This window comes from Diabrotica undecimpunctata, chromosome 1, assembly GCF_040954645.1.
Source record: "Diabrotica undecimpunctata isolate CICGRU chromosome 1, icDiaUnde3, whole genome shotgun sequence".
Taxonomy (NCBI): Eukaryota; Metazoa; Arthropoda; class Insecta; order Coleoptera; family Chrysomelidae; genus Diabrotica; species Diabrotica undecimpunctata.
Window position 1 is genome coordinate 193,224,716 of NC_092803.1, and position 23,167 is coordinate 193,247,882.

The window sequence follows — 23,167 nt, forward strand, 5'->3', positions numbered from 1 at the left end:
AATGCTAATACGATGAATCGCTTAGAAGTGTTTGAGATGTGAGATAGACGAATGTTACGAATATCCTGAACAGCAATATAGACCAACAAAGCTGTGTTGAAAGAATCTCAAAGTTATTTTACCTACTTTCCATAATTGTTACTATTGATAAAATATTTTTTGTACTGCAATTACATTTTATTACATCCTGTACCATAGAATCTTTATTTTCTGTTTAATGCTATGCCCCACTTATTGGGTATCACTGGTGTTAAATAGTTTAAACTATAATCCATCGTACAATATTAGTTTTAAATAAACATCATGTTTTTCAACTTATAATCTCATCTAAACTATAAAATATTGTTAGTCTTCAAGATGAATTTGTTACTAACAACTATCTTCGTTGCGTGTAGCACGATAACCTTTTCGGCAGGTGAAGAACAATTCAAAGTGATTATTATTGGAGCCGGACCATCTGGAATTGCAACTGCTAGCAAATTGCTGGAAAATGGAATTAACAATATTTTGATACTAGAAGCCGAAAATCGGGTGGGTGGAAGAATTAATACACAAAATTGGAATGGTAGAAATATTGACCTCGGCGCCGAGTGGTGTCATGGGGAAAAGAATAATATCGTATGGGAAACGCTGCAAGAAAAGGGACTACTGAATCTCTTAGAACACGATGATATGCCAGAAGAAATATTTTTGTCTTCTAGAAAAAACATAAGTAAGGAATTCTCGAAACAACTGTTTGATCTTCTTGACATTTATCTGGAGTTAGATGAAACTGGTATTCCGAAAAATATTAGTTTGGGAGAGGTGATGGTTAAAAGGTAATGATATTTATTTAAAAGAGCTTATTTAAATTATGCATTTTCCATTACTGTTTAAGTCTTACCAACTAAATCAGTTTTACTATTGTTTTGGTTCTGAATATCTTTTTCCCGTATCTTTTCCAATTATTCAAATCCAGTTTGGAATTTGTGTTTTCTCCAGTCTACTGGTTATCATGTATGATGTCCACGATGGTGCAGAATAGTCATTTTTTTTTTATTTGGACTTTTTATGTTTCACCAATGAAATCTATATCTTGAGAAGGCATACTACTTAGTTTCTAGGCAAGAGCTATGAAGATGTGAGAGAAATGGGTTGCTAAGCAGTACGTAAGATTCGTGAAGGATATTTATCAGAGAGAGTACACCAAAGTAAGGACTTGTGGCAGTTCACCGAAAGTTCTTTACCTGTTAAATTTTGTCAGATATTGTTCTGAAGTTATTGTCTTATAGCTGCGATCCTAGGGTCACTTTGTTGTAAAACAGTTTATTCGATTACATGAAATCATCTTTGGCTTAAGAACATTCGTCAGAAAAAATTGTCTTTGTAAAATATCTATATATCTATATCTAAATATGTAATTTAATTCAATTTAAAAAGACAACCACATGCAACGATGATAGTAAAATTCTCCTATTAGGAATTCCATAGTAAATTATAAAGAAAAAACCAGGAAAAACCTCACAATACTACCTTCACGTAGTAAGTATTTGGTCTTACATTTAGTTTACTCTCAATAAACACCAAACTCTGATTTTATATGCATAATATATAAAAACATAAATGATTTATCCTCGATATCTGTCCTTGCTTCTTTGATTTTATTTATTTTACCATCTGTTGCTTTGGGATTATACTTAAATCGTTACATTGATCAATCGTTCATTTTCCGATGCGTATTTACATATTTCACATCTATCAAATTCTATTACACATTAACACTAAGAGGAAGTCAAGAATTTATAAAGTCAGTGTAAGACCAATAATGACATTGGCCTCATGTCTCTGAATCAAGACCTTACACAGTCACAACGCAAAGGCTACTAAAAACGGCAGAAATGAGAGTACTAAGAAAAATTACGGGAAATACGCTGAGAGATCGAAAGAGAAGTTAAGACAATAAAAGAAAATGTAACGTACAGTGTATAAATGAATGGACACTTTATAAGCAGAATTGCTTATAAAGAGGAAAAAGAAGAAGGATAAGAAGAAGAAGAAGAAAAGAAGAAGAAGAAGAAGAAGAAGAAGAAGAAGAAGTAGAAGAAGAAGAAGAAGAAGAAGATGAAGAAGAATAAGAAGAAGAAGAAGAAGAAGAAGAAAAAGATCAATTTCTATATTCTTAATTAAGATTAATTTTGACTTTTTCTAATATTTAATGGACTTAATGTTTCACCTAAACAAAAATGATCGCATTCACAAGGTATTTTATAAATACAATTCTTTATTCTTTCTTGTTCATTGTTTAGGTTTTGTTTTGGATAAAATAGATCCCAATGTGTTTGTTGCTTTGAATGTTGTTAAAATGTTTTTTGTTTATATTTTATTTCCTATCATTTTAAGTTTTCCTGATAATTTGTTTAATTTATTAATGTTTTGCTGCAACCAGTATGAATATCTAGGAAGCATCATATCAGCAGATGGCAGAGTTAAGATAGATGTACAAAACCGAATAACTCAAGGGAAGAAATGCATCCGAATACTGAATTCATTACTCTGGTCTAATAAAATAAAGATGCATACTAAACTTCGCGTATACAGAGCAATTGTAGAACCAATTACCACATATGGTGCCGAATGTTGGACGATGACAAAGAATGAACGATATAAAGTAGACGTTGTGGAAATGGATTATCTTAGAAGGTCATGTCGAGTATCGAGAATGGAAAGAATCAGGAATGAGGAAATACGAAACCGTACAGGAATTACAGATACTCTTTCAGATAGAATACAAGGAAGGCAATTACAATGGTATGGTCACGTAATGAGAATGGAGGAGGAGCGGTGGCCAAAGAAAGCCTTAATGTATGTTTCGCCAGAAAGAAGGAAAAGAGGAAGACCACCAAATTCCTGGAGAAGACAAATTACAAAAACAATGCAATCTAGAGGCTTAAAAGAGGGAGATTGGAGAAATAGGAAAAGATGGAGGCTGAAATGCGGGAAGCGGCAATCGCCGTAGGACCCCCGTTATATGATGATTAATGTCTTGTATTTTGAAAAGATTTCTAAAGTGGAAATTGAATCATTTAAAACAAACTCATTTTTAACTTAAATTGTGACTTTAAAAGAGGGCACTAGAGGGTTTTCTAGAGGGGGTTGCTAAACGAAAAACTTAAATTTACATGCAAAAATTGGTAAAAAAACATTAGTTTTTAAAAATATGCGTTTCTTTAGCCTTCCCAGTTGTACAAGTACCAAAGAGATCAGATTCATAGTGCTGTAATTTAATTTTTCCCAAAAACTGTAGTATTACCTTATCAGTATCAATGTTAAAGAAAGTTTTTGATATCTGTATTGGCCACCCAACCTCACTTACACTCTATAACAATGATATCTAATACTCCGTTTCCGATTTTGTCTTCTAAATTTTCGAATATTGGATTTCGTTTATTTCTGGCGATATTTTTTATTTGTATGTGCAGATTTAATCTGTCTTGTTTTTTTTTCATAGTGTTTAATTTCAATACATTCTTTTCTATAAAATTGTGGATCCCCTTGTATTAGTTTTTATCTTTATTTCTGATTCTCTTCTTTGGTCCATAAGACTTAGCATTTCTTTTGTCATTTACCCTTTGTGTTAGGGTATTAAACCCTAAGTATTACAACGTAAGACAGTCTTAAAATTTAATATTTAATATAAAATCTCGTATAGAATAACGATACATGTTTATTATTTAAAATATTTATTAACTTGAACTAGCACGTCATTTAGCTTTGTAGATAGATAAATAGAGTACATATGTAGAATGATGATCATTTTAGAAATATACATATTAAAGTATTGTTTTACAACGTTAGTGTAGGTCGAGGACTTGTGTTTATAAATATTGTTTCGATATTAGTCGGGAAATGTTATTAACGTAATATTCATCATCTTGGTGCTACAGCCTTTAGAGGGCCTCGACCTTCTCAAGCTTTCTACGTCATTCTGTTCTATCCCTTGCTTGCATTTTCAAGTGCCGACTCCGATCTTCTCGGCATCTTGTGTTGCTCCGTCCATCCACCTCAGCTTTGGTCTATTCCGTCTTCTCATTCACACGGGTTGCGCTGTTAGAATCTTTTTATCATGTTTGATTTAGGGGCCTGGGCTACATGTCCTGATCACTGCAGGCGGTTTCGCTTAATTATAGTGGTAATATCTTTACCACCAAACGTGTGCTTGTAGATATTCTGCAGTTCAAAGTTATATCTACGCCTCCATATTCCGTTTTCAGAGACTGCTCCGAATATCTTGCGTAGCACCTTTCTTTAAAAAATCGATAGAGCGGATTCATCTGTTTTAGTTAGCGTCCATGCCTCTGATCCATATGCGAGAACGGGGACTATCAGTGTTCTATACAGCCTTATACGAGTTTTTTGAGAAAGAGGTTTGTTAGCTAAGTACTTTGACAGACCATTATAACACCTGTTTGCAATTATTTTTCGCCTTTTTATTTCCTCAGATGTGTTATTATTGCGGTTAACCGATGTTCCTAGATATATGAACTCTTTGACTGCTTCGAAGTTTTGGCCATTGATGATTAAATCTGCGTCAATATTTCCAACTCTTGTGTTTGTGTTAGTCGCCATGAATTTGGTTTTATTTTGATTTATATGTAACCCCACTCGTTCTGCTGCTGCTACTAGCTCGGTTAGGATTTCCGCAGTTCTCGCCCTGGTTCTTGTTATAATGTCCACGTCGTCTGCATATGCTACAATTTGGACTGATCTATTAAATATTGTTTCACTGCTATCTAAATTAGCGTCTCGTACCACTTTTTCTAAGGCGACATTCAAAAGCTGATACGCCAGCGCATCTCCCTGCCTTAACCCCCTATTTATTTCAGATGGGGTTGACGAGTCGTTTTGAATTTTTAGGGCTGATAGTATCTTTGCCATTGTCACTTTTATTAAACATATGAGTTTTTTTGAAATTCCTAACTCAACGTAATATTAACGAAATAAATTATCTAGTTATTTGAAATGAATTTTGTTATTACTAAATGAGTTTTTACTACAATGGACCGAAAAGGGCACTTTATACATTCCAATACCACACATTGTTTCCTTTTCGTTTTTCTGTACTTAATTTTGTTTCTTAAGTCTTTATTACATTTTTAATTCATGTCCAGTATACTTCAGTACTTTTATTTTTGCTTAATGTTAACATTATTTGTTGTTCTAAGAAACTGGTGTTTTGTTATTTTACTGTATAGTTTGCCATATTTTCTTTATCAATAGTAGTTTGCTTATTTAAGGGATTATTCGCTATTTTCTTATTCTTCTTTTGAATACTACTCTACTTTTAAAATTAATATCACTTTACTCGTGTACTGAAAACATTTTTTTGGATGAGAAAAAATTTAAAAAGTTGTGAATGAAAAAAGAATAGAAATGATACATTTACTTATAGCCAGGGAGAATGTTTTGTAATGTTAATTTGTTATAATTTTTAGATTTAATCAAGAAATTCAAAGGAAATTTGGCAATGACAAAGAAAAATATAATATTGCCAAAAGTGCTTTAGATTGGATGGAAAATATGATTTTGTGTCTTGAAGCTGCCTTCACCTGGGATGATGTGGGTATTTTCAGTGACTACGAAGAGGCAGAGGGATATTTAAATTGGGGATGGGGAAATCACGGATACAAAATATTTCTAGATATCTTAACAAAAAAATATCCAAATCCCAAGGAGCAGCTTCCCATCGACAATAAAATTTTGTTGAATAAAGAGGTCAAAACGATTACAACACGTGAGAATGGAAACAAAATCGTATGCGTTGATGGCACATCTTATAAAGCGCAACATGTTGTATTTACACCATCCCTGGGAGTACTAAAAAGTGACGCTAAATCTTTGTTTGATCCGCAACTATCAGCAGAAAAATTAGAGGCCATTGAAAGAATAGGATTTGGTACTGTCATGAAGGTGTTTGTGAAGTATGATAGGAAATGGTGGGGAAATTTATTTGGTATGAATTTCATTTGGACTGAAGAAGATCGGAAAGCTGTGACAGAGAAATTTTCTCAGGAGCCCCTAAATTCTGTAAGTTGACATACATTTTATCTGCTTGTTAGTAGGGTTGGGTTATAACCTAAACCGGTTTTTCACTCAGCAATTTTTACGGCTGTTTTTTATCCCATTTATAACCGTTTTTTTTAAGTCATCTTCTTCTTGATGTGCATATCCGTTATGAATGTTGCCGATCATCATGTCTATCTTAATGTTATTTTCAGCAGATAAGCTGCACCGTTGTTGTATTTATCCAGATTCTAAGGTTGTTTAACCAAGGTGTTTTTCTTCTTCCTGTATCTTGTTTTCCAAATAATTTTCCTTGCTGGATGGCTTGAAGGAGAGCATATCTGGATTCATTTCGCATAATATGTTCGAAGAATTTTAAGTTTCGAGATTTTATGGTGGTCAGTACTTCTCGGTTTTTATTCATTCGTCTAAGGACCTCCTCATTTGTGACTCGGTTAATCCACGAGATCTTAAGTATTCTCCGATATAGCCACATCTTAAATGCTTCCAGTTTTCTGCACTTATCTTCGTTCAAGGTTCACGATTCAACACCATAAAAAAGGACTGAGAAGACGTATCATCGTAGCATTCTTAGTTTTGTATCAAGAGAGAGGTGGTGACTCTTGAAAAAGACCCCCATCCGATTGAAGGTGGATCTAGCTTTTCCGATGCGTAATCTCCTGGTTGTTGGTCCATTTTTCATTTATTACGGTGCCGAGGTAGTGGTAGTGCGTCACTCTTTCTACAAGAGATTGAATGACGTAGAGTTGGCCTTTTGTTATCCTTTTCTTGCTAATCATAAGCTTTGTTTTCTTAACGTTTATATTGAGTCCATATTGTTGACCGTAATACGTGATTGTGTTCATAAGAACTTGTAGGTCTTCTAAGTTGTCCGCAAGTACTATGGTGTCATCTGCATATCTGATGTTGTTTAACCGATAACAATTTAGTAAAATACCTTTTTCAGTTTTGTGCAAAGCTTCGATAAATATCCTTTCAGAGTACAGATTGAAGATTAGAGGAGACAAAATACAGCCTTGCCTCACTCCACGCATGATTTTCACATTGTTAGTGTCTTCACCTTCAACTATGAGATTTGCTGAGTCTGATTTCAATAAAGATTTCTAATTATTTTTAGATCTTGGTTGTTAATTTATGCTTCTTTTAGTATTTGAATCACCTTGGGGTGCTGTACTTAATCACAGCTTTTCTCGTAGTCAATCAGACATGCGTATAAGTCAAAGTCGCGTCGTTTTAAGTCATAAACAGTAAAAAACAGAAAAGATCCTCAAAAAATAACAGTTTTGGGATAATAATGTTATGGGGTGTGACGCCTTCGGAAGAGTCATACTGGGGATTGTATCTGCCAAACCATGAATAAGCTTCTCGAAGAATTCAGCAGACCTCTGGCTAGGGTTCTTGCGCCTGCTCGGATGGTATAGCGAACATGGTGGTTGGAATGAAAAAGTTGCTCGGAGAGGGCAAAAACTTTACTCTTTTGCACACATATTAAATTTAGTTGTTACAGAGTACCTAGACGATATAAAAAATGCTGTATTAAAAAAACTAATTACAGAAGTTAAAACCATCGTCACTTTTGCTAGACGTAGCAACGTGTTTTTATGGGAAAATTTCATAAGAGAACTTTTGGAACAATCCATACCAATGACGTGGAGTTGCATCTACTACACGGTTCAAAGGTTCGCACTAATGTCTTTTTACATAGCTGCAATATTGGCAAATCCCTCCATTTAAAAACCACTGAGAATAATTTCTGTTGCAGACATAGATTTAATCGGGCGGGCATGTTTTCGACGCTGAAGTACCTGAGGGTCTTAAAAATACCCTTGTTTTGGACGCTGCCGGAAGGATTATCGCAGGTACCAGATATTAGATATAATTAGGGTTTAATGATGTTCATTGAAATTTACTTAGTTACTAGTTATTAGTTTGTCAGAGAATAGTGAAAAGTGAACATGGAAATTTCAACGTTAGTAAGTAATCGTGGTAAAATTTTGCTCAAAGTGAACAGTTTTCCTTTTTTTCAAGATAAAGTACTAAAATCGGGAAAAACGTATTGGAGGTGCGTAAAACGGTCGTGTAAAGTGAAGATATTCACGAAAGGGCCAGAAAAGTTAGTGATCCCAAGTAATCTAGAACATAATCACGAGTGTGATATCGAGACGCTTAATAGACAGATTGTGCGTAGCAGTGCCAAAAGAAAGGCTAAGGATAATTTGACCGAAAGGCCGTCCAAAATCATACATAGTGCGTTGAAAGAAAATGTAGATTGCTTGAGCCACATGTCTGTTAAAGACGTTAATTTAATACGAAATTAAATATACAGTGAACGGCGAATGGCTCAACCGAAACTGCCCAAAAGTAAAGAAGAAACTATTGCTGCGGTAAATATTATGAATATCAAAACACTTAAAGACGAGAATTTTATATTTGCGGTTGAACTAAGTTCTAACATTATCATCTTCTCGTGTAACACTAACATGCGTTTTCTGTGCGGCAGTGAAACGATTTATATGGACGGTACATTTAGTTACTGTGACAATATTTCAAGCAATTTTTTACCATACATGTATTTATCAATGGGCATTATATACCATTGTGTTATTGTTTACTTCCCGACAAATCGGAACAAACCTATATAAAACTATTTAATGTTTTGAAACGCAAATGTGAAGTAATTGGTCTAAAATTCAATCCAAAAATCATTTTCTCCGATTTTGAAATTGCTATCCACAATGCTGCGCGTTTTGAATTTCCAAATGTGCACATTACAGGTTGCCGTTTTCATCTTATGCAAGCTTGGTATCGTAATATGGGTGGTTGCGGCTTAATTTGGGAATATAAATTGGCAGACAGTGAAATATCTAAATGGCTGAAATATATTTTTGGGCTGCCATTTTTACCTCCCTCAGAAATCAAAGAATCTTTCATATATGATTTTATGGCTATTCAACCAAAGGATTCAAAAATTAAAAAGTTTTCCGACTACTTATTGGACAACTACATTGACGACCACGCAACATTTCCGTCGGAGATGTGGGCTGCGATGAGAGAGAGTTTACAATTAACAACTAATGCTTGTGAATCGTTCCACTCGCGTTTTAATGATAATTTTTACCATGCTCATCCAAATATTTTCCATTTTATTGATGTTTTAAAAAATTTTCAAACTGAAACTTACATTAAAATTAATAGTGTCTGTAATAGTGAAAGTAATAGACTTAAGGATCCAAAGAGTAGAAAAAAAATTATGTTCGTTAGAAATAGGATACATGAGTATCAAACTAACTGTATCGATCGATTCCATTTCGTAAAATGTATGTCGTATTTATTTCAAAGTGACAAATAAACCTTATCAAGCTTAATCTCTAGAATTTTATTACCTACTTTCCATTTACATTTCAATTACACCCAGCGCCCAAATCATGTATGCAGAAACAGGTAATTTTATTTTTCAGTGTCGAATTTTAACTTTAGCGTCCAAATCATGCACGCCCATTTAATCAATAGATTTGTAAGCATTTTATTGCCTTTCAGTGAGGTCACAAAGGAGATCTCAGGTTAATATCGGTAATTTTGAGATTAATTCGAACGGAGTATTGTTATCCAAATAACAATGTAAATCTAACATTGTAACCACCAATTAGGTATTAGCTATTGATTAAAAAAAACGAACACTGGTTTTTGAAATAAACTGAGTTTTTGCCTGGTTTTAACCACCAGGTTAAACCGCAAGTAAAAAAACGGTATACCTGTAAACCAGTGTTTTGTTAAAGGTGTCTAATTAGGAAGATACTAAGAACAACAGGTCTATATGGATTCCAAAAAACGTAGTTTCCTCTTTTTGCCATTGTTGAAATTTTGACACAAAACCATTATTATTTTAACTAGATTTTAAGAATAAGACATACGTCTTGAATTTTCTTATCTGCCAATATTTTATTATTTTAGAAAGGGCAATCTTGGATCGTAGAAATTTATGGCGCAATTGCTTTACCGCATTCCAACATTTTGCTTGTTTGGTTCACTGGAGAAATAGTACCTAGTATAGAGAAAATGGATGAGGCGACCTTACAAAAGGGAATCGAATTTACATTTGATAAATTTTTTGGACATATATTTGATGTTCCTAAACCACAAAACATATTAAAGTAAGTAAATCATTTAATATTGATTAAACTTCTTAGGGTGCCGCCTTCTTCACAGAAGATTGGATATAATTTAGTAAATCGTTCCCGGTTATGAGCTAAGGATTTTGTTTACATAGTAAACTGACTTATAGAAATTTCTTTATACAGTTGAAGGCTATAGGGGCAAAAACCGTTAAGTTACATTCTTGTGAACTTTGCGTTTAATACGGGAATTTTTTCTTTATTTGTTTATACATAAATTCAAACATAATTTAGGAGAAAATTCCACCTAAAATCGGAATAATTTAAATTAGAAAATATGCTTAAGCTGCAAAACCCACCATGGCCAAAAAAAAAAAAAATTAGTTGCAAATACCGCCAAGTCCGTCCTGATCAATGAAGAAACGTTTGGACTGACACGTGATTCACCCTTCTTCGCGAAGTGGTATGTGACAGCTTGTAACCATGTAATGTTTTTAGTGTTGTTAGGATGTTATTCAAAGTAGGTTTACGTAAATTTTCTTTTGTTTTGTGTAATGGATAACAATAATATTGGTATCTCTACAGAAAAAAACACTCCAGAATGTAGCCAAAAAGCCAGATGTGTTCATAAAAATAAGTTCTGAAAGTGCTATTTATTAACTAAGCTCCTCAAAAACTTAAACAAGATGCTTTTATATTAAAATGTAAGGCTAAGACACCGCACAGAAGAAGAAGACGAGAAGAAAGAGAAGTGAGCAGCACGATTTCTCAAAAACAGGTATCAATAAATTATAGATAAATATGGTACCGTGGCGAATGGATTGGTATACTTATACAGAAGAGCCTTTATAAAATTTTGAACGTGAAAAAAGATAAAATTCAAAAAACAAAAAAAAAGAATGATCAAAAAAAGTTAGGTATGAGAAATTTTATTAAAAGATTTAATGGTCTGGAATCTCGTTAATACAAGGGTAAAATAAGGAAAAAAAACCTATCTATAATGTGATATTAATATAAGAAGGCTCTTTAAACTTTACAACACATCAGTGGATAGCTATCTTATGGTTTAAGAACATCGGTATCGTTCATATTTTACAACGCACTATATTATACGTTAAATAGAAATAAGTGATGGATTCGACCGTTACTTGATGGAAATTCATATTATTTAACAATAAAACACTGAAAACTTTTGTTCTTAAAACTTCCCACAAAATTTATTATAACTAATTATTACAACAGCTGTTTCGGCCAGAATGCCTTTCTCAAGTGATCTATTTTTGGCATGCGTTTACACTTTATAGTCTTTAACGAAATAGGTTGAAGAGTGGAGAACTATTTGTCTTAAGTTGGTTATTCAGAGTTACGACTGTGTTTTTTAATTTGTTAATTTTCGTAGATTCTATAGATTTGATAAATATCATTAAAAATGGGTACAACGAACAAACAATTAACAAAATTTTAAATCAAAACCTATACAAGAAAGCCCTAAAATTAGCATTTTTACAACCAAAGAAGAAACTCAGTTCCTTCTGCTCGATTACATATACAGACAAAATATCAACAAAAATAGCCAACCACGTGAAAAAGAAAAGAATAACACTAGCTTAAAGATCAAACAACAACTTAGGCAAATATATTAAAAACAACAAGAGCCAAAATAAAAAGCACTTACACAGTGGTGTATACAAACTTTAATGTGGCGACTGCCCAAACACTTACATCGGTCAAACTGATAGAACTTTTAACAAACTTATAGCAGAACATAAAAGGGCTTTCAATCATAAAAAACAGGTTTAACGTACGCACTTCACCTTCCAGATGATAGTCATTATTTTAATGACGAATTTCACATTCTTCACATCCAAAACAAAGACCTTAAGCTATCTTCGATAGAATCTACAGGAATAAACAAATTAAAAAATACAGACATAATTCTAAATGACCAACTTGAGACAAACAGTTCTTCGCTCCTCAATCTATTTCGTTTAAGACTATAAAGTGTAAACGCATACCAAAAATAGATCACTTGAGAAAGGTGCTCTATCGAAACAGGTGTAATATTTTATAATAAATTTTGTAGAAGTTTTAAAAACAAAGTTTTCAGTGTTTTATTGTTGTATTATATAGAAATGCTTATCACAGACGCATGCTCTCTTTGTTTAAGATATAAGGAGAAGATAAGGAAGGCAAATGATAAGGAGCAAAAAAAGTGTTTTACAGGAATTACACAAAAACTAAAGTTTTTTAATGGATTGTCAAAACAACTTAGTCCTTTCGAAGTTATCTGATCAGAGAGCTTACTTTTCTTTCCAATATAAATTTTACAATTTTTCAATTGTAACAAATGATACTTCCAATGGGAAACTTAATTCTGTCATAGTTTTAGCTTATCTATGGACCGATTTAGATTTGCCAAAAAATTCAATTGTTATAGCTTCACCGTTGTTCCATAGATTATCAAAACATAAATTTTGATGTTAGAATGTTAACGGATGTCTATCAACCTTGCGAGCAAGCAGGATTTAGAGCTGTATACGGAACAAATGATCATTTGCAAACCATTAAGTCACTGATTGAAAAAACCATTGAATATAATAAACCCCTGATACTTGTTTTTGTCGACTTTGAAAAAGCATTTGATACGGTCAATCAAAGTGAAATGCTCCAAGCTCTAACACAATGTAGAATAGATCACCGATACATATCCCTCATCAGATATATCTATCAGCATGCTACAGCCTGTGAAAGACTTAATGAAGATACTGTGACCTTTCATATTAAAAGAGGCGATCGGCAAGGAGACAACATGTCTCCTAAATTATTTACAACTTTACTAGAATACGCTTGTAAAATAATAGATTGGAACGAAAAGGGCATCGATGTAGATGAAAGATTTTTAAATAACCTTAAATTTGCAGATAATATCGTTCTTATTGCAGACAGCTTTGATCAGGCACAGATATTGCTCTAGGAACTCCATACTGCCACAAAAAGAGTTGGTCTTAAAATAAATTTTTCAAAAACACAATTTATGACAACTTTAGTCCACAACAAAAACATCTCAGTAGAAGACATTAATATTGAGCCAGCTGACTCCTATAAAAAACCTTGGGCCATAAGATCAGAATAAGTCGAGACAACCAAACAGTCGAGCTGAAAAGAAGAATAAACCTCGCTTGGAATGCATTTGGAAAGATAAAGGATATTTTTAGGTCTAAGATTCCAATGAAAATTAAAGTATTTAATCAGTGTATTCTGCCAGTAATGACCTACGGCTCAGAAACTGTAACACTCACAACAACAGTGATTTCTTTACGTGATAAAATACCCAATGATACTATACCAAAAAGATCAGGAGTAGCAGACGTTATTGAAAGGATAACAACACTAAAGTGGAATTGGGCAGGTCATGTAGCAATAAAAATAGAGGTCGACCCCCAACGAGATGGACAGAAGCCATAAAAAGAGTGACTACAAATTGGATTCAGATGGCGCAAAATCGGACTTAGTGGAAAAGAATGCGAACAGCTCCTGGTAATATTTCACTGCATTAAACAAATATTCCAGAAATTATACATAGAGTTTTTGGTATTTTTAAAAGAAAAATTAGAAAAACAAAAATTATACCGAATCTAGAGCACTCAATAACTATAATATAACAAAACGCCACAATCTATAAATTGGTCAAAGACTGGGATGCGACTCCTAAAATGAATATCTATTATTTAAACTGACTATGAACCAAAAACGACAAAAATATACCTCTAAGTATAACACAAATATTAACTTCAGTCGCTCATACCGTCAGGTCGAAGAACATATGAACTATCCGCACTTGGCCAAAGATTTTTTAAGCCTGAATAGCGTGATGAGGATTCGAAAGCTACCTGGCTGCGCGGACAAAACAATATGCGCATTTGAGTTTTAGCGCGAAAAATCTACTACGTCGGTGTCAGGGACCGTACGTTACCACTCGAAGGTTAAAAAAGTCATTTTTATAAGTTTATCTTATTTTCAATTTTTTAATAATAATTCTATACATATAAACAAACAAATATGTTTTAAAAGTAAAGTTTAAAAAGACACGTTTTTCCAAATTTTTCGGGAACTTCCAATCCAAAGTTGTTAAATTTTTTTGCAAATGTCACCATGTCCATAAATAAAACCAATTTTATCCTCAGACTGCCACTCAAATATGTTTTATTTTGTATTCTTTAAATCAAAAATTATACTAGAATACAAATAAATTAAACAGAAAGCTCAAAATGTCGCAGGAGTCGTCTGTAATAATTTTTCACACCTCCTGAAAATTTTGATAGATGTGACTTAGCCGTTTTTGCTTATATACCCCTCAGTTATTGGTCCATTCCTAGACGTCCAGAAGGCATTCGATCAGGTCTGGCACACAGGCCTGATTGAAAAGCTCCACCTTGCTGGACTGCCTACTCCCTTCGTTAAGCTAATAAATTCCTATCTCTCACATCGGACTATCAGGATCAAAATCGCTGATCATTTATCCACTTCATTCACTCCACAAGCTGGAGTGCCCCAGGGCTCAATACTTGCACCAGTATTATACACAGTCTACAACAGTGACATCCCCCGCCCACAGCAAGGATCAGAGTCTCTTCTCCTGTTCGCTGATGATACGGCCATCCTCACCCCTGGACCTCACAGGGAGGGTGTACAGCAATCTGTATTCGAACGGTCTCAGCATTATCTGGACAGAGCCATGAAATGGTGCAACAAATGAAGGGTAACTATGAACCCCTCCAAAACACAAGCAATCCTATTTAAATCTCCATATTGTCAAGACGTCCGAGGCCGGATATCGCTTTTAGGAGAAGACCTCATCTTCAGGACCTCGGTTCTCTACTTGGGAGTTCGTTTTACGAGAACTCTCAACTGGAAGGCCGACGTTCAAGAAACCTTAGATAGGATGAGGTAGATATATTAGATAGGAATACTAAAGACACCTTGCAATCATAGAGGGCAAATACTCACCAGGCTTCCCTTAAAGAAAGTTCCATTCCCTCCAGCTAAACTTCTCCACAACACTGGACACGAACTTCCTGATGAGTATTTTGATATACTAGAATCATTGCCCATCCAATATCGCAGGTAAAGTCTGCGCGCCAAAAACGCTGATAAAGAGCCGTTCCTACAAACTTGGCTGGTAACCCTGAAGTACCTAAACTGGCATGCTTGGCAGCACCCACTTCTTCTTGTACGCTTCTGGATCTTCTCAGATCATACACATAGTCACCTTCAGCTACCCTCCTGTTTCTTAGTAGTCCACCACTTCCACCTCCAGATGCATCATTTCACGTGATTGTCGTTTACCGCACCCCCACAACTCCTAGAAAAAAAAAATACGGAGTTACCCATTCCTTGAAGAGGCTCAGGCCTAAACAAGGTAAAAACGATCTTGTCATGTCATGGTTTAGTCACCTTAATCAATAAAATGATTGGCCAAAAGTTTAAACCCCAAATGCGGTCATACAAGGTATAAGAAAACTAATTGCCATAAAATCTTATCTTTTTCTATTTTTTAGCTACTGAAATACATTATACTTTTACGATTTTACCATTGTCTTTAATTTTAGAACCACCTGGTATACAAATCCACATTTCAGAGGTACCTATTCCTTTACTTCTGTGAACTCAACTGCCCGTGACGTCAAAATTCTTCAACAACCTGTTCCTAATTCTTTGGGTGTACCTATTTTACAATTTGCTGGTGAAGCGACTAACCCAAAACACCACTCCACTGTCCATGGAGCGGTAGAATCCGGATTTAGAGAAGCAAATAGAATAATTCAGCTTTACAATAAATCTTAATTTTTTTTGCCCGGATGTTTGTAAAATGTATAATAAATTAAAACAATAAATATGCTTTTATTACGTTTCTTTTACAGCTGCGACAAAAAAGAAAGCTTTTTAAATTAATAAATCTAGGAAAAATATATATTTTTTTCAAACGTACCAAACGTATTAATTTTTGTGACGTGACTGACAATATAAAAATATTACTTGTACGCCTAGACATAAAAGTAAAGCACTTTTACACCTAGTTACAAAAGTATAAAGTCAAAAGCTCAAAAGCTTCGTAAACCGCAGTGTAGGTACTTGGTATTTAAGAATCATTCGGCGAGAGTCTTTGGAGTACACAAAATATCTGTAAGAATGCAGGATACAGTGGAATCTTCGAAATCAGATATAATACTCATACTTTTGAATGACAATAAACACAAACGTTCACAAAACTTAACAAGAAACGCAAAAATCGGCGATTTTTATTATTTGTCAAAGTGACAATCAATAGAAGTAACTATAGTAATACAAAAATTATTTACGACGTTTGAAAAAAAAAATAGTAAGAATGTTATTATACTCCAGTCGTTAGAGACGAAAATGCCACTGAACCTCCAAAAATCACACGAACAAGCTAAACTTTTTCGAGAATGTCAATTTATGACTCCAAAAAAAGATGAAAAATACTATTTCAATTGTACTCCTGGGCTTTCTCCTAGAGGGGGAAAAAATATTTCAAATAAAAAATATAGCTAAGATAATTTGAAACAAAAATGTTTATTGGCATTTTTTGTGTAGAATAAACGGTTTTTTCAGAAAAAACGCTGGAACTGATTGGCTATGTTGAATGTAAGTTACGCACGCGAAATCAATGTTAAATAAACTTTGTATTAGCTCGACGGTAAAAATATATCTTTTAATGCAAATGTTCTATAGACAAATGTCAAGATAATAATCTAAGTAAAGTCAAATTAACATAACATAACATAACAATATCTTTATTTTTAGAAAATAATATACATTCCGTGAACATAAAATTTAAAAAAAAAACAGTGTCACAAACGAAAATACTATTTACTTATTCCTAACCGTTACATATACAAATAGTCCTCCACAGAATATGGCTCAAGAGCTACCAGTATTTTAAATATTTGATGTTTATAAAAACTTAATCTTTCCTCCCTTTTAATAGGTTCAGGCAGTTTATTAAACAATTTGATGTAGCAATAAAGAGTGTTTTTTTCTGTTATACTTAACCTGTGTATTGGAATTTTATAATTATATAACCTGGTATTTACTATACTATTGGGCTCAAAGTTCCTAAAGAGTATTTTATTCTTATATAGAAACAGTAAGCATTCTTGAATAAATACAGCGTAAACTGTTAAAATATTATTACTCCTAAAATGCCCTCTACACGATTCCCTACTTTTTAAGTCAAACATAACTCTGATTATTTTTTTCTGAACTAGAAATACATTATTTATGTCCCTACTGTGGCCAAAATTTATTAGACCATATCTAAATTTTGCTTCAAAATAAGCATGATACACTGTTTTTAATGAGTTACTATTCATGTATTTTTTTAGAAGTCTAAAGCTGTAAATCACTTTACTCAAAGACATACATAACTGGTCAACATGTTTATCCCAACATAAAAAACTGTCAATATATAATCCTAAAAATTTGGTACTGCTGCTAATATTTAAAGTGTCATTATTTACAATAATACTGTTTGGCATATCTGAATGTGCATAATTTGTCTTAAACAAAAGAAGATCTGTTTTATTTTGATTTAAAACCAACCTATTCATAGAAAACCAGTCTTTAGCTTTCTGGAACTCTAAACTAGCATTAACGCTTAGAACAGACATGTCTTTACCACTGACTAATGTGTTATTCTTAAGATCGATATTGAAATCTCCCCCTATAATTATAATTATGTTTTCTATCATAATTCTTCCCAGTATAATATCAAACTTGTTTAAAAAAACTGCCAGATCGCTACCTGATGGTCTGTAAACTGATGCTATAATGAGTTTGTTATTACCTATATTAGCTTCGCATACAGCACACTCTATTACCCTATCTACTAATAACTCTTGTATATCCTTTCTTTCCTGGCCAACGATGTCTTTACTAAGATATATAGCTGTTCCTACATGTTCGTTCACATTATTTCTACAATGACTAGCTGTCAGCACAAAATTGTTAATTACATATTCACTTAATTCTTCTTTAGTTTTCCAATGTTCTGTTGTGCACAATATTTTACAGTCAGTGTTGTTTGTTAGAAGTTCTTCTATTTCATCAATACAATTTCCTATGGATTGGAGGTTGTGGTGGATGATACTTATATTCTTTGCTTGTGTGACTGTGTTTTGTATTTCAATTTCCTTGTGTTGATGTGTCTTGTGCTCTCTATTTTCTCCTATGAAAAATTTCCACCTCGGTTATGTAGAAAATCCTTATGACGATGCATCTGGAACCTTTTTATGCCAACACCATTAGGCCAAAACTCTGGTTTATACATGTCATCTTTATATTCAAAGGGAGCCGATACAACAAATCTCTTCAACATTTTCTTGACTTGGCAATTCCTTTACCATAATAGACTCTTGTTGCATTTTCCTCTTTTCTATTAGAATCTCCTCTTGTTTTGTTGTTCTCTTCACTCTATACAAGTATAGCCACACTTTTTTCTTTTCCCCTGCAAAACCACTTGTGCTATCGTCATCGCTTACTGCCGTTCCTATATTTTTTTTAGTTATGTACCGATGTCTCCTGTGTATAACTTTTTGGAACCCATCTGAGTCACTATCGCTGTTTTCCTCAGTTATTTTATGTTTTTTTATTTGCTCATTTTGTTTGTTTATTTTTGAGGTTGACATTAATGTTGTCACTTGTCTTCTGTTCAGAGGAACTACTTAAACTTTTTGACGTTTGAGCAACTACTTCTGTGAATGATCTATTTTGTGTACGAGGTGGTACCGACCTTAAGAATTTTTTATCAACAGAGTGATCCATTATCTGATCTTGTTTATTTACACTTTCGTATTCAGTTTTTTTGCGGTTTTTTGCTCTAGATAACTTACTTTTTGGCGCAACAAATTATTGTTTTCTTTTAATACAACATTTTTGTCTTCCATTTCCATAATTAGTCTTTTTAAGAGGTCATTTTCTAATCTCAGTTTGGATAATTCTTCTGTAGTTGACATCTCGTTTGTTTCGGTATCACCGCCTTTTTTGTCACAGCATATTATGATATTTCTCTCACATGTTTCAAATCCACATCTTTTTGCACAGCTAGAGTGAACAACACTATAACAATATTTACACACAACTATTTTACACTCTTTTTTAGCGCAGCATTTAAAATTTATTTCCAAGTTTTCACCATCAATTGGCCGTACGTCTTCGACAGCGGCCATCTTGACATATTTTACATCAAATTTTACGTATACTCTTTATGAGTACAAAAAACCAATTCGCCAAAGATTTTTGCTTAGATGAGGAGAGATGTTGTGGGATGCGACTTTTAGATCCTTCTTATCTCTCTTACATCTTTAACATCGTCTGTTTTGACTTGAAAAACACTCTAAATTTTGGTTTTAATAGAAATCTTCAAGTTTCTACTTTCGAGAATTGCTGTGAAATGAGTTGACGTATGAATCTGACAATCAACAAGAACATTGGGGAAGAATTTTGAAGAAAATAGTTCCAATGAAAATCTCGACGAAAATGGCATTCTTTACAAAATTCCGGAATTTTCTCGGAAAAGAAAAGATTATTAGGCATGTTTCCTCTCGAACAACTATATGTAGCCGTGTCCAAAATCTTGCTACGCAAGCGACTGACACCAGAGGAGTTGCAAAACAGAAAACAGAGGCTCCCGAAATTTTGAGTTTACTTTTTATTTTCAATAAATTTTACTCAAAGAATACGCCCACACCTATAAAACAGTTCGCCTGATAGACGTAACTGAGCTAAAGGCATTTCTATGATAACTGTACAATAGGAGTTGCGAACAAAAGTAACCACCAAACTGTTTCTGATTTTTTTAGAACCAATGGGATGTCAATGGAGATATAACAATTAACAATGTTCCTTGACAGGTTAAGGTTTCTATCGAGAAATTTGCGTTTTAAGGATAAAACGTGACGGACTAGCAATAAGAGAATTTTTTAACATATTTACTGCTCAGCTACCAATCTCTCTATCTATACAGCCCTTGCTGTCCAATTTTGGACACAGGCCTCCTCTTTCTTCTTCCACGTCTCTCTATTGTAGGCAGTTTTTATCCACTTCGGGCCTGAGTGTTTCTTCAAGTCATCTGACCATCGCATTTGTGGCCTTCCTCTTTTTCGTTTGTAACTATATGGTCTCCAGTGTATAATCATCTTATTCCATCTTTCGTCTTTCTGTCTTATGGTATGTCCAGCGAACTTCCACTTAAGTTTTGCTATCTTCGTTAATATACCGGTCATTTTTGATTTGTTACGGATTCAAGTATTTATTTTCTTGTCTGATAGCCTGATGTTCAGCATTTGCCTTTCCATGGCTCTTTGGGTCTTTGCTATTTTTTCCATGTTTTCCTTTGTAAAGGTCCAAGTTTGAGAACCGTAGGTGAGAACAGGAAGTATAAATTGGTTATAGACTCTTCTTTTTAAATATTGGGAGTATTTTCTATTTTTTAGTATATAGGAAAGTTTTCCGAAGGATACCCAAGTCAACCATATCCTTCTCTTTATTTCTTCGGTCTGATTTTCTTTATTTAATTTAATTAGTTGTCCCAAATATACATATTCTTTTACTTGTTCTATAGTTGTTTGTGTAATTGTAATTATTAATTCTTCTGGTTAGTTGGTCATAGTTTTCGTTTTATTATAATTCATTTGTAGACCTATTTTTGTTGATTCGCTATTTAATTCATCCATCATATTTTGCAATTCTTCCCTTTTATCTGTTATTAATACAATGTCGTCTGCATATCTTAAGTGATTCAAGTATTGGCCATTTATGGTAATAGCCAGTTTTTCTCATTGTAATTTCCTCATAACGTCTTACAAAGCTTGATTGAATAGTTTGGGTGATATAGTGTCACCCTGTCTGACTCCTCGTATCTTAATGGGCTCTTAATGAGCTCCGTTTGTTCAACTATTTTTATGGATGTTGTTGCTTGATCATATATATTGGAAATTAAGTCCGTATATCTATAGTCTATTTCACCTTCAAATGCATTTTCAAAGTCTACAAATGCCATATACATTAGGATTTGATATTCGTTGGCCTTTTCAATTAATCTTTTTATCGTAAGCAGATGGTCGCTTGTACTGAATCCTTTTCTAAAACCGGCTTGCTCTCTTGACTGGTAATTATCTAACTTAGTTGTTAATATGTTTGTTAGTAGTTTAGTTAACAGTTTGTACATTACATTCAGTAGCGTTATGGGCCTATAGTTTTTCAGATCTTTTCTATCGCCTTTCTTAAACAGTAATAGTGTTATTGCCTCGTTCCGTGTGGTGGGTATTTGTTTTGTGTTCAATTATCTAAATCAGCTACCAATACATTATTTAATATCCTATTTTACAGCTGTAGACGAAAAGTTAGGATTTCCTTTTCGTCCTAATGGACGTATATGTCCGTAAGCAGCCGAATGGACCTTATGAAAAATCGAGTGCCAACCAATATTTAACACCAGATAACCTTCTTATGTTATTATTTAAACTTCTTTATTTTTGAAAACGAGTTCAGGAGTGGAAATCAAAAGGTCAAAAATTTTTAAAACGTATTTTCTGTTACAATCAAAAAATGTTGTAATCGTTACATACTAACGGTAAAATAGGATAGTATAAATTATGTAATGAAAATTATCTTTAAAAATTAAGTGTAAATCTACTTCTACCACGCATAATAATTATCTTAAACAGCAGTTTTCAATATTTGAACGTTTAGTATTTTGTAAAAAGTAAAACATTTACAACATTAAAACTATATTTAGATTTAAAATAATATATAGATATTATTTATTTAGATATTTTTTGAGTTACCAGTGAGGAAGAATCTAACGTTAAGTCACAAAATATTTTAAAAATTAAAACTGTTTGAAGGTTGAAATAGATAAATTATTAAATCAATTAAAATATAGTCAAGTCGTCAGAGATTTGACTTCTAAAAATCTTATAACTATGCCAAATGTTGCTGAGAATAACAATTTGGGGACCCTAAAAGATGCAAAAAAGTTTATCACTACTACTCCCTAACTTTCCCCAAAAAAACTCACCTCTCTTAGGGGAAAAACGGCAAAAATCGATTTACCTTGAATCTGTATGCAGTAAAAAAATTTTCAAATAAAAAATGTAGTCAGTTAAAGGCGCGAAATAAAATTTTGTAAGATCTTGACGATCAAAAGTCTATCTTTTGATGACAGAACCTTACCGATAAAAATCAAAATGCGTTTTCAAGGTGAGGAGTACAGGTTTCGTATGCAATTTGTGTATTTTGTCGAAAATAAAGGCAGTTTCTATAACTTGTAATGATGTCATCCCCAGTTATCACCACCGTCTTACCAACGCTCCGTATGAACGCACTCCCACCATAAGTCTACACTTCAGCGACACGTGCTAGAGTAGATGGCAGGCCAGCCACTATATAAAACAATGTACGCTGCAAGAGAGAATCGAGTTCCACCACTGGGCCTTTGGGTGTTAATCAAACTCCAACCGCTTCTCATGCGGTGTTGATTAAGTGGCAGCTTATAACCCATTACTGGTCTAAGGAGTGTTGATTTGAGACAAACCTATTCTGTGGCTAAGTGTTAATTAGTCACTTTCCACTCCTTGCCGTATCGAGTGTTAATCAATCCGTCCACCTCTAGCTCATCATTCCGTCTCTTCAGCATGTGTGTACTAACACACCATATTTTTATGATATTGGTTATATTTTATACTACAAACTTATTAAACGGGAACGATACCCAACCACCGATGTCCTGTTTCAAAAACAAACGGAATACCAAAAAGAGCTAAACATAAGACTAAAATCAATAGAGATACTGAAACAAAAAGATATAAACGGACTAGCAAATAAAATAAAAGTAACTGTAACAACATCGGTAAAGAAAATATGTTCAAACACAAAAACAGCCAAAACATCTAAACTCTAACCTAATACAATTA

The 23,167-nt window shown here is 33.5% G+C and overlaps 1 protein-coding gene across 1 annotated transcript; it reads left to right on the top strand.

Annotated features, from left to right (window-relative positions):
• Positions 1–331: 331 nt before the first annotated feature.
• Positions 332–16,071, top strand: LOC140432807 (spermine oxidase-like). The gene is made up of 4 exons (XM_072520924.1): positions 332–818; positions 5,472–6,063; positions 10,012–10,211; positions 15,782–16,071. Exons 1-4 carry the CDS (start codon positions 358–360, stop codon positions 16,014–16,016), a joined length of 1,488 nt encoding a protein of 495 aa, XP_072377025.1. The 5' UTR covers positions 332–357; the 3' UTR covers positions 16,017–16,071.
• Positions 16,072–23,167: the final 7,096 nt, after the last annotated feature.